General features: G+C 40.6%; 1 protein-coding gene across 4 annotated transcripts in view; it reads right to left on the bottom strand.

Moving 5' to 3' along the window:
• Positions 1–13,491, bottom strand: part of apbb2b (amyloid beta (A4) precursor protein-binding, family B, member 2b) — a 54,666-nt gene that overhangs the window by 32,540 nt on the left and 8,635 nt on the right. For all 4 annotated transcript variants that reach the window (XM_084931349.1, XM_084931352.1, XM_084931351.1 and 1 more), the window contains exons 2-3: positions 4,510–4,622; positions 3,481–3,538 (exon numbers count right to left, since the gene is read on the bottom strand). In XM_084931349.1, the coding sequence (XP_084787475.1) occupies positions 3,481–3,496 (16 nt within the window). In that variant the 5' untranslated portion in view covers positions 3,497–3,538; positions 4,510–4,622. The remainder of the gene's footprint in view (positions 1–3,480; positions 3,539–4,509; positions 4,623–13,491) is intronic.

Genomic DNA, 13,491 nt, shown 5'->3' with positions numbered 1-13,491 from the left:
CTGCATGTGTGTTGAACAGTATTCATGATGCAAAGTGCCATATATATCTATAGCTTAAATTAGGGGCGATCGTGGCTCAAGAGTTGGGCGTTCGTCTTGTAATCGGAAGGTTGCCGGTTCGAGCCCCGGCTCCGACAGTCTCGGTCGTTGTGTCTTTGGGCAAGACACTTCACCCGTTGCCTACTGGTGGTGGTCAGAGGGCCCGGTGGCACCAGTGTCCGGCAGCCTCGCCTCTGTCAGTGCGTCCCAGGGCGGCTGTGGCTACACTGTAGCTTGCCATCACCAGTGTGTGAATGTGTGTGTGAATGGGTGGATGATTGTGTATAGTGTAAAGCGCTTTGGGACCAAGTAAAGCGCTATACAAATACAGACCATTTAAATTATTAAATCTTCAACCTCATCCATTAGCGTGGACTTAATTTTGCCAATATTTTTACTCATTTTTATCCCAGAAACTAGCAAAACCAGGAACATTGCTGCTGTACATCCACACAATGGATTTGAAATGGTAAAAATCAAGACGTGACTGAGCAGGTGGACTTTCAGCTGAAATTCAAGCTTTTTAAACAGGCGCGCTTAGTTGAGCTAAGGTCAGGCTCATGGGTTATTATTGATCTGTAATATAGATAACCATAGCTTTTGTGGGATCTGGGCAGATACTTCAAGCAGCAGTCATATCACGATAGACTCAGCTGCATAACATGCCCGCACCATAACACCGCCTTACCACGATGGACAGATGTGGTACGCCTCCAGTCTTCTAAATACTGTTCTGTTGCCACCGTTTTCATACACATTCCAGTTGATTTAATCCTTTCAAACAGTATTTTGATCTTTTCTCTGATCTAAACTCTGATCTCATGTCTCATGTTTCTATTTAAGCATCAGTGGTTTGCATCTTGAGGTAAACTCTCCGTATTTACATTCATGAAGGCGACTCTTGATTGCAGACTTTGGACTATGACACCTTATCGCCTACAAGAATGCTCTTGGCTTGGCCAAATGGTGCAAAGGGATTTTGTTTACTCCACTTTAATTATCTTCTGTCGTCTTTGAGGCCTTTTGCCGTTGCTGAGCTGGCCAGTGCATTCCTTCTTTTTGAGAATGCTCCAAGAGTGGTGGTTAAATCAACAATTAAGTTTCTGCTATCTCTCTGATAGGACTGTTTTGTTTCAAGTGTAATGAAGCCCTCCATCGCTTGCATCAACACCTCTTTGACAGTTCTCATTAAGAGTTATCAAATACAAATTAAACACTTTTATCGTGCTGAATAATGAGGAAACAAAAGACAAGTGGCTATAAAAAGGCTTATCAAACAACTAGCTGATTTTTTTTTTTTAGCCTGTAAAAAATGGACATATGGTTTAAAAAAAAATCAAAAAAAAAAAAAAAAAAAAAAAAAAAATCAACAACAATTGTGATTCTTAAAGTGGCAATGCAATATTTTTTCGCGCATCTTAAATTTAAGCCAAAAGTATATCCTTTGATTACAGTCTCATTTCAGATCAATTGTGCTGGTGAAAAGAAATAACATTTTAAAAATGGTTTAAAGTCAGGTCCATATGGACCTGACTGTGCATGTAACAAATTATTAAAAATATATGTCATTTAAAGATTAATAAGAAAAAGGTCAGCCATCTTCAGCAGTGAATAAAGTCCAGTGACTTTAAGAAAAATACATTCTGTTCTGTTAACTTTTACAGTTTGAGCTGCTACAACATGTCTTTTATTTTTACTCATTAATGCATAAACCCGCCGCTACCAGCAGCTTTTAAAGTGGAATGTGGAGTTACATAAATCCACAGAAGTAAGTAGAAAGTTCTGTGGGTGACCTAATAATACCAAAGCACTAATTTATAAGCACAAAGATGGCGGTTTACTTCATTCTACCGACAACAGCACAAATAATAGCAGGTCAACAACGAGCAGCCTTTTTGAAGAGTCGAGTAATCCACCAAATATTAAAGCGTAAGCGCAGGTTTTACGGGTGTTCGAGAGGCAGCTGAAGGAGAACTGATGTGTTTTGATATAAGGGTGAACTCATCTGTTGAAAATTGATGGGGGCCGTTTAGTCTTGTTGAGACAGCTGTTCATGAGAGATAGTTGAAGTGCAGGATTTATCAGGGGAAAAGCTGCTTTATTAGAAAGACGTTTGCTGTATAAACCTGAGATTTGAATACTGAAATCTGGAAAATTTGGATTTCTGAACACTTGGATACAGGAGAACACAAATCATCTATGCACAATTACGAGCATAAATATGCACATTTCTATTGTCTCTGCATGCCAATGTGATCTTGCAGAATTTGTTAATGTACAGAGGTGCACTGCTGCTACATGGTCGACTCTGGATCTACTGTAGACTCGGGATCTCTGACTGGAAGTGTGACTAAAACCCTGAAACACTGCAAACGCATCAGAGCTCACTGTAAAAATGACTTTGCTCCTTATTTATCTTATCCTTGCGATTCTCCTCCTCCCTCCAGCACCCCACACCCAGCTCTGCTTCATTAAAATACCAGCATTACTTAGAACCCAGGATTTGTGGGTCTCTGCTCTAAAACAGAGACTCGGCAAAGAGTCAGAGGTCAGAGCTGAAGCTTTGGTACCCTGCTCACAGCTTTGAGCCATCCAGCCATGCCAAGTACACTCTGATAACATCCTACCCTCTAATCCCAAATAAATTAATACTCCTAACAGCAAGTATCACAGCCACATCTGGCTGTGATACCGTCAGTGTTAAATTCAGAAGCAATTTGCAGTAAACTGCATGCTTCAAACCTTAGTAAGACATGACTGCGTAAGTCATTGAAATACTTCACTCCAGAAATGCCTAAAAATACATAAGAACAACCTCTAGATTTCAATTTGACCACAACTCTCGTTTATGACGTTTGAATTGTCACCAGATTAGGTGAATGTGGTCATTTTATTTCTTCACTTTGACAAAAAAAAAAAGCGGGGTTGCTCGGTTGCACCCCAGAACATGTATAGTAACATATTTTAATATTAAAATATGAGGCCATCTGTCTAAGGCAGTCTGAAGCTTAAATGAAACTGGGTCGTTTAACAGGACAATGATCCCGAGCACGTCAGCAAATCTACAACAGAATGGCTGAAAGAGAAAATAATGAAAGTGTTGCAGTGATTCACAGTACAGACCTCAACCTGATTGAAATGCTGCGGTGGGAACTGGGAGAGGTGTGTAAAAATGACTGCTTCAGTTTATCGAGGTTTGCAGGCAATAAGTAAAGATGACCAGACCAAAATTCCTCCACAATAAATGTGAGAGACTGATAAAGTTGCTCAGAATACAAGTTACAGTCGCTGTAGGTGGTTCAACAAGCTACTGAATCATGTGCTTAGTTTTTCACAGGACTGAATGACTGTACTGTATCAAGAGAATGTTTTTAAGTACTCCAAGTTAGTCTGTTTATTATTGGGTCACAAAAACAAATGAGGGTGTGTGTGTGTACGTACCTGACAGGTCTGTCATACACTGGCTGTGGTCACTGTTCAGAGTTATGTGGACTCAGATCTGAGGGGAAAAAAAGAACAAAATGATCAGAAGAAGAATGAAAAGAATTACGAGAAGTTGTTGGATTGCCCACAGAGACCGCATTCATCCATGTGAAACCCACTGACAGCTGGTTTCTATGGAGACAACACTACACTGTGATAAAACGAGGATGCTGGCCACAGAAATCAAAATGATTAAACGAAGACTATGAATCAAACATGGAGGAATCAAAGAAGAAATCAGTCGATAGGGATCTCAGACGTCTTCCATACTGTGTCCCTCACACACACGAGTACGTCTGAGTCTGCATGTATAATACAGTAATAAGGGAGACGGAAGAGGTTTCTGAGACAGCAGAAACTAAAGTGGATATCCAAAGCATTTCTGAATAATTAAACAAAACACACATAATGATAGAGCTGCGGTCAGGGGTATAGAAATTATGTTAGCAATGCTAATCTACTGTTACTGTAAACACTAAGCTAATCCAACAATGCTTCCTTCCTATCATAAAGCTAAGGTGGTATCTTAAAGGTGGGAGGAACCTGGAAATGATCGTTTTCTTATCAGGTTTGAAGTCAATCCAAACACTGAAGCAGTCCACCTGAGTCACGCCAAGGAAAATCTGCATTTTTGATGAAGACTAGCACAATTATATATTTCAGCGGCCTACCCAATTTTGACCTACCATAACGGTAGGTCAAAATAGGGAACTTTTGAGGTCGTCTTATCACTAAAAGTTATTTAGACAATAATTCTGATACAGGAATCACAGCTCTAAGGCAAGCCTGAAAACGTAGGTTAAAGGTGAGACGTGCTATCCAGTAAAAAGAATCTCTATATAATATTATTCCTACATTATTTCAGTTCAACAGCTGCATCACATGCAAGACTTTTAAAAAATAAAAAACAGAAACAGGCCTTTATTTTCAGTCACTACTACAAGAAAAACAGAAAAGCACTTAAAAAAAAAAATAGCTGTTGCGTACCTGAGAGCTAAGGATGGTGGAAAACTCCAGGATGGAGCAGGTCCATACTGGTAGTCAATGGTTCTTTCTTCATCCAATCATGGCTTTACTGAAGCAGCAGCAGCAGCAGCGTCCTGAGGGAGAGAAACATGAAATAGGATTAATGAGAGAGACTGAGGGACGGGTGAGCAGAAAGAGCGAGAGGTCTGAAGGGCACAAGAGGGACAAATAATAAAGACATCAATTATTCACAACCTCAATCAAACAGGAATACACAAGATGGGTGTGTATGTTTGGATATATATATGTGCGTGTGTGAGAGAGAACATAAGGTTCATTTTGTAGAGAGCTCATATTTCTCTCTTTGGTGCAGTCGGGCCAAACCTTTGCTGACTGGAACCATCATAAACTTAATGCTGCCGGAGGCTTGTAAACTCTCTGCTTTCCAACACACACGCGCACGCACACACAGCAGACTTTTGGACAGTTCTTATTAACACACAACTATGAGAAGCAGAGAGAAAGATAATGAGTATAGTTAGAATGGACCATAAAAATCCCACTTACATCTGGCTGAAGGGCTGGAAAGACCCTTGGACTGATTTTAGGGTAGGGCTGTTCGATATAACGATATATACCAGATGACGATATAAAAATGTCTATAGTTTCATTTTACGCTATCGTTTGTTTCGTGGTGTTGCAAAATAAACTGTTTACGGCAATATTTTTTCATCGTTTTGATGGTCACTGTAGTGGCTATATTATTTCTTAAAGTTCTCTCTTTCTCTTATATTTAATATAACCACACTATGGACGGACAAGCGCCTGTTTTTATGTGTTGTTGTTAGCAACAACGACGGTAAAACCATCGGGTGTCTGCTTGTTTATTTTCCACATAAACCTTTCACAATAAAGCTCAAGATCCTGTTGAGACTTTTCAAAATAAACTGAATCACGTGAAAGATTATGCCGAGTATTTATCGATGAGAAGCAAAAAAGAGCCATCAGGTGCTAAAAAATAAACCTTAGACTCAAAAGTTAGAACAGGCTTTTCCCCGCAGCACGCCGTGTAATAAATACTCACAAAGAAAACGGCTGCCATTACAACTTATGTCTAAAAATGTATAGTTTCATGCATCGGTTAAAACACTCGTCTCCAGCTACATGACGCCCAGCTGGAAACACTTCACGCAAGTCGAGCTGCCCGATATTCACAGAATTTACAGAAAATGTAAAATTTTTGTGATTTATATCGTTATCGGACGATAGATGTCTTATATCGGGATATGAGATTTTGGTCATATCGCACAGCCATATTTTAGGGTGTAAAAATTGTAATAACTTCAGAAACTGTTTACCTCATAACATGGTTATGTTTAAAAATCATCAAAGTGGCTTACGGCAAAAGATAACTTGGAAATCAGTCCACCTAAAAGATGTTATTGCATCATTGGATAAACAAAAATAAATTTTTTACTGGTTGCTAATTTCAGAGCAAGAATAAGGGATTCACGACCAAAATGAGGGTCCCAGCCCTGTGATGGGTCATGAAAGTACTGCAATTTGGCCACGATAAACCATATATAGTATTAATATATTCAAAAAAAGTCTTTTGTAAATTATCTTTAAATTTGAGTTAAAGATTTAAATCTTTAAAAAAAATACATAAGAGAACTAAAAATCACCTTCAACAAGCAAATCTCCAGAAGATCAAAATCTACTTGATGAAAACACAGATTAAATATTTCATTTTAGGCTTCTGTAACGTTATCATTAAAGATTTGAGTGGTGCACCAAAGATTTTTGGATTTTCAAATTAGAGCTGCACCTGTCTGAGATTTGTCTCGAGTAATGGTAACAAACTGCTGTTCTGTGGATAAACCTGTTTGGTTCGGTTCGGTGTCGATCTGCATTTGCTCCGCCACGAAGCCGAAGCAGCTATTGGGAGAGCTAATGTAGCATTTCACACCTACAATGCCAGCAGCTTTACTTTGCAAGTTTCTTACTTGACTGCAAAACTGTAGGCGAGTGAGTTCACACAACACTCGCAACACAAAGATGTTTTGGCTTCTTTCTCATGCTCCTCATTCGTCTTACCGAACCACTCGGAGGGAGGCTGGTTTAGAAAAACCTGTTGGAAAGCTTTTATAAACACTCATGGCAACATAACCCAGTGTTGTGAGTGTGATTAATATCATGTCACGTCATTTGTCTCCTATTAGCAACACATGCAATGCGTGTCTGAGTGTGCAAAAGAACAAAAATCTAACTAGCCTAAAGCTTCACTTTGAGCTGAAATGTGACCAGTGAAAATAAATTAGATTAATGTTGCCAATAAATGCAATACAAATTCAGTGAATTCTTCTTCTTCTATGTATCAGATAAAGTTGCATTGTTGGTTCATGTTCAAAACGAGCCACAGCTAAATGCCAATTTCAGGACATGTGCTAAAGTGGAAATAAAGGAACCAAAGCAACAGAGCTGCAAAACATCCCATAAACAACAAAAGGTCTCCAAGCTCACATCATTTTTCTACAGGTTTACATAACTGAGCAGTGTTATGAAGTTCACATACATCCATGAATGTTGTCAATATTATTTAAAACTTGAAACATCCGACACCAATCTGAGTATCGACTTACATAACAGTCAAACATCTGGTTTGTCTAAGTGTTACAGCAACTGTGATAAAACACTCAAACATCTGAGGAGAAGCTGTATAATTTTCACCAGCTGCACACACTCTAAAGCTTTTTTTCATACTTTTTTTTTATTTTAATGGTTTATGTTGGGACACGCAAGATCGAATGGACTAGACTAACTGCCATATCAGGTGTAAGGGTTTAAAAACTCCTGGGAACAGCAACACTTTAGGAATCACACCGTGAGCAGGCACAGATGAGTTTTGAAGGCAACTCAATTTTCATGCATAATCTGAAAATAAAAAAAGAAAAGTTCAGACAAAGAAAGAGGGTTGGTGTTTAAAAAAAAAGAAAAAAAAAAGCAATTGAAATGTTGCATTCTGGGATTAAAATTACAAGGCATGCTCGGTTACTTGGATCCTGCTGCAACAAGTCTGCATACCAGAGAATATATGTGACTTTGTGGGTATTTGCACAAAAGGGTGTCCACACTGAAAACAAATAGATAGTTTGCTGCAGAGTCTGACAGTTTGGATATTTGCCTTAAACCTAAGCAGCATTTGCACAATAATCACTGCAGTTCATCCTTACGCCTATGATTTGGGAGAAGGCTTGAGGAGAAAGGAGGCCATAGCAGTCTAATCTCAGTTTTTCTTAGTTTGTTAATACACACAACCAGATCTATTATTATTATTATCATCATCATCATCATCATCATCATCATCATCATTATTGTTATTATTAAAGTAATCTGCACCAACCACCACCTCACTGGAAATCAAGTCTGCACTTCCTCTAATGGCCTTTTGAGCCTGGCTTCACAATCGAGTCAATGCACACAGACTCTAATGTCAAAATGCCCAGCTCTTACAACACCTGGAACCCTCCCGTGTCCTCCTAATGTACCCTTGTTTTCACACATCACTATATATCAATAAAAATGTGGTTTGACAACCAATAGAAAGGGTAGGCAGAGACCACCCTCATTAACTTCTGATGCATGCCCAGTCATTTTGTCCTAAAAGCAGGCCTGAAATATGACAGAAACTATTCAGTTCAGAAGACATCATGAAATGCTTATTCCTAGAAGGCTTTAAAGGGGTAAATAGAGTACAAAAAAATAACCCTTTTTAATATTATGGGGGAAATAAAAGGACTTCTGGTCCTATGAATGTCTATGGGGAAAACAGCCCTCAGCTTTGACCTCTGTAAGCCCTTTCCCAATGAGTTTATGGGCTCAGGCACTCATTACGGATCATAGTGAATAAAACACCAAATCCATTTTGTGAATTTGGATTATTCTAACATTAAAAAAAAGGATTACCCAGGATATGTTAGTATAGGCATGCAGTTTCAAGAGTCAGATCCACCCCACGGTTGGGGTATCTGGTTTCAAACCCTGAAAATGCTCATTTCATTAAAAAGAAAGCAGTAGGCGACTTCATGATGGCTACGTCCATCTTTTGTGCTCACTACGATCCAGACACAGGGCTCCACCTCTACCAACTGGAGTCACTTAACTTGACTGCGCTGAGAAAAAAAACAAAAAACAAATACAGGCCGCTGTTTGGTGCAGACCATTTAAATTTGGTCTAAACACTTTGATGCATAAAACTGGAGGAGTTTGCCTTTAAAGTTTCAAGTTAGCACTTAAAAATCGGTCTTTTCATTTTAAGTCCAGCGAGCTAAAGTAGTAAAAGACAACAAAAAAGCACCACTGTCCAAACACTAAATACAGACTGCACCGAAGATGCCATATCATTATGATGTTTTTAAAAAAAAAAAAAAAAAAAAAAAGAGGAGCTGGAGCTACAGTTCAGGAATGCACTAAAACAATAAGTCTGAATCCCAACTACATCTGGATCTGGGCTGCATCTGAGCGTCAGCACCTTTGAAGCACTCCTTGCAGTCCTCTGTTGTGGATGGTGGGGGTGGGGGGGCTATACATAATTAGAGGGCCTATCTGCGGGCAGGGCAGCAGTGGTACTGATACATATAGGGACAGACGTTCAAGCTGAGACACAGACATTTAGACAAAACACTCACCGGGAGGGAGGGGAGGGGTTGGTAATAAGATCTAGGATGTGTCACAGTCTGGCACTGACCTTTAACTTCTGACCTACAGGCCAGCCCACTGAGTGTGTGCTGTTTTTTGTGTGTGTGCATGCACTTAGTGTCGTCTGTATGTCGGAGTGTCCAGATCCTAAAAGAATGAAGGAAGCAGCTGCAAACACTCCATCGCTCTCCGTGTCTCTGTTTCTTTTTACGTGCGTGCTGTTTCCAACCACCGACACTCTGGACTGAGATTGCTTTTAAATTCATACGCCAGATGGAAGCCTGCCAGCAGTTTGATGGGCCTCATCCCTCCTTCCTGCACCTCCCTCTCAAAGTTTCTCACCATTCTAGTTCCCCTGCTAATCCCACTTGACTTTTACCTTTTTCCCCCCTCTATCCTATTTTCTTGTCCAATTCCCTCTCTTTTCCGGGCTTCCACCTCATTCATCCTCTACCTTTCAACCCCTCACTCTTCTCTTTGTTAAGAAGAGAAATGCTGTCTTTTTCTCAATAAAAGTGAAGGGGGTCTGTAAACTCACATAAAACCACCCATTTCTCGCTATAACGCTGATTTACAGCCCCCTCCCCTCTCTTCTCCCCCACGGCTCGTGAGAAATCCCATCTGTTACCAAAAAAGACTCACAAGAAAGCAAAACTGTCGCAGTCAGAGGCCAGGCCGCCGGAAACAAAACGGATGGATTCAAGCCAGCAAGACAAGCCGAGCTATGCAGAAACAGAAAATGCAGCGGGGTGTTTTTCTGACTTTTTGGATTAGGACGTGAAACTGTAAGGCAGCTGCACAATAGCAGGCAAACTTCCCAGATCTTTCTTGGCTTTGTTTTCATTGGCTGCAGAAAAGCCCAGGCCTTCAACACGTAGCTGCAAACTACTTCCACGACAAGCTGACAACACTACTGCCCAAAAAACATGTGGTCAAAGGTGCAGAGCTCCTCACGGCCCAACCACCCATGTCCCATTTAATGTTGCCTACTACATAGCCTACATCTACTACAAACTATAATGATTCACTGTTGAGCTGTTCTACTTTTTCAAGAGGCTGAGGAGAAAAAAAAATGAGGAAGAAAATGTAATAATAACAATATGCAGATGATGACGACTTAGACGAAGAAGAGGAAAAAAGCAGGTGGAAGAGGAGAAGTAGTAGTCGAAGAAGAAAAAGGAGGAAACGGACAACTGCTAGATGAAGGAGTAAAGGGAGATGAAGTAGAAGAAAAGAGGGAGATCAGAAGAAGGAGATTAAGAAGGAAGGAGAGGAGATGAGGAAACGGGGGGGAAAAAAATGAGAGGAAAACAAGCTGTAGTAGCAGAAGACCTGAAGAGGAGGTGAAAAGAAAGAAGAAGTGGACGAGGATAGGTAGAAGATGAAGGAGGAGAAGGAAGAGTGGAAGTAATGCATGTAGATGAAGATAGAAGGAGAAAGAGAAGAAGCAGTAGATGAAGAAAAGGTAAGGCGAGGACGATAACACGAAGAAGAGCTAACTTGGTTAGTTTTTGCTAGATGTATTTTACGCTTCTTCCTTAGAGATCATTATTTATGATTTATTGAAGATGCTCTTTGTAATCTCATTTGGAGAGCATCGTCATGATGAAGGTAGGTGTGAAACAATAAAGAAAACATTAACCATTTACAAAATCTGGTTCCACAGCTGCTATCGAAGCTAGACGTCACTGTGCATGTGTGTGTGTGTGTGTGTGTGTGTGTGTGTGTGTGTATCCTTGAATTGTCAAAGCGGGAAATAACAGAGACAAAGTAACACTTTGAATGGTACTGCAGCCTAAACAAACAACCTTATGTACACACAAACACACACACAAACAAAGCTTGCAAACAGAGCTCCAAGTTGTGAGCATGCTCACACGGCCGTGCTTCGTCTAAGCAGCAGTGATGTATAAAGAGTGAAGGACGGACACAAATAGCTCGATGTTTAAGGCACAATTAAAGACTTACAGCATCTGTGTGTGTGTGTGTGTGTGTGTGTGTGTGTAGCTATATCATCTTCCGTCCGGTGTGGTTTCCATGGGCGGGACGGTGAGAGGGGGGGAAAAAAAATTACCACAAAAGAAAGGGAAGGAGGGGGGAATTTTCAGGGTGTGCCAAAGAATCTAAGGCATGTGAGGGTGGGTGGGCCAGGGCCACTGTGAGGTGGGGGGCAAAAAAAAAAAAAAAAAAAAGACTAATTAGTCAACAGGAGGAGCAGACATGTGTGTACACATTCCCCTCACTGACCCAGAGCAAACTGAGCTCTTCAACACTGCCGGTGACAGTGAATGCCCTCTGTATGTATACTTGAAAGTAAATGGGTCAGCTGTGACAGAAAACACATATAGAGTTACTTATTTAACCATAACTCTCTCAACACGTCAGCCAGTCAAAGGCGCAGGACTCCAGAGATACACACACACACACTGCTCCTGATGAAACGAGCCCAGATAAAGTCAGGAAGCAGCTGGGGGTGACAGGAGGTTAAAGAATTATATAACACACTTAGAAAATGAGCCCAGAAAACATTCTGCAGGGTTTGAAATCTTTTGATGTAGGAGTGAAAAAAAAACGTTTCAGAAACAAAGCCAAGAGACTATTTCCTGGATTTGGGAAACTTGGGACCGAGTGTGCACTAACCCCTCCCCCATTACCAGACCCCTCTTTCCTGTGGGTGAGCACGGAGGTCGGGGGAGGGGGAGAAAGGGTGCACCACGAATACAGTGACACTGAGCGAAACGCAGTAACACAGATGAGCCGGTCCTGCAGCCAGAAAGACTTTGACGTAATGAGACCATAGCTCTTTCCTGGACCCAGCGCTGACGGCAACAAGTAGTGCCAGGAGTGTGACAACAACACGTTTATAGTGCAGCCTGTCATGTGCCTGCAGCTCGGGGTAATCGTTTTCCATTTCATGGTTACAGGATTATATTACAATATCACTTTTTTCCTTATTTTCAAATACCTTTTCTTGTTTTTTTTATGTTAAGTACTCTGTATTATTAGTGATCATAACATCTGTTGAATGCCTGAAGTACTATTCACTCAAAGAGTCAGTGTTACGTTACTCAACCAAAGTCTGATATGATGACACCCCACTTTAAAAATGGGTTAAAGAGCAGACACGCAAACATTTCTGGTGTGATTCTGAATCCAGCCCTCAAAGTGTTGGTATTGTTGGTTTCCACTGGCCATTGTCATCTCCTTCTCTTCTCAGCAAATTTTACAATCTATATAAGTAAACTTGAATAAACTTGAATACTTAAATCCTGAAGAGTCGATGTGTGATTTAAACCTCGTTGTGAATTTTTCTGAGCTGTATATTTTAACAACAGAAGATTCTCCTCTGGGTGATGGCCAAAACGTAACATTTGAGAGCGAGTGCCTACTGCTTTTTTTATATGCCTGAAGACCTCAGACAGTGTCCTTGCAATAATAATGTGGTTAGAAAGTTTTTAAAATCCCAGCAGAGCATCCTCCTTGCTGTCCTCCTTGTTTAGGGCTGTTGTTAATAACCAGTATGGAACTGGCACTGGTAGCTAGGTATTGATAAGCAGCTAGATAAGCAACGCTGTTATGAGTAGTTATGCAAAATGGGCAGTCCTGCACATTCAAGAGTCGTCTCACTTTACTACACTTAATATAACTAGAGAAATGGTCTGCATCACTGAACTTTCTTTCTTTTTTAATGCTCCACTACCACGGTTTGTCAACTACCACTAAACAACAGAAATCAGCAGAAGAATATGCTAAGGTCCATCCAGTACTTTCATTACAGTCATTTGAGAGCAGTGTGGGGTGGGGGTCATCTTCGATCATCAAATAGTTCACGATTAAAACCGATTACTCGTTTGACTACCGTTGCTAGGCACCCAAACCAAAGAGTTCATCACTCAAAGTCACCACGGGAACAGCATCTATAGCTCAAATATCAAGACTGAATCTGAGGCTACAGCAGCAGGAAAAGGTGCTGCGAGTCACTTACTGGCACGATGAGCTGTGTCATGAATCCACAGGAGTTACTTTACAAAAAAGGCAATCTGCTCTCAAATTTAACTGGTGGATTAACAGGTGCTGTTTGGTATTCACCAGCTGTCAACCGTATGAGCTCGATCACTAACGAGCCTATGGCCACTCATCTACCTGAACATCATGATGCAGTTCCCAATACCGCAGAGAAGATCGCAAATAAACATTAAAAAGACAGAGTTCACCTCCCCATTGTATTAAACAATCCCACTCTGTGCCTTTTACCACATTTCTTACACTTTACACAAAGTGCAAATTCAACACTCTGTCTGACAC

Source organism: Perissodus microlepis, chromosome 6, assembly GCF_051167445.1.
Source record: "Perissodus microlepis isolate ML-2025 ecotype Zambia chromosome 6, ASM5116744v1, whole genome shotgun sequence".
In the NCBI taxonomy this organism is placed as follows: domain Eukaryota; kingdom Metazoa; phylum Chordata; class Actinopteri; order Cichliformes; family Cichlidae; genus Perissodus; species Perissodus microlepis.
Note: the sequence above shows the minus strand (reverse complement) of the source record. Positions and strands in the feature narration are given on the sequence as shown.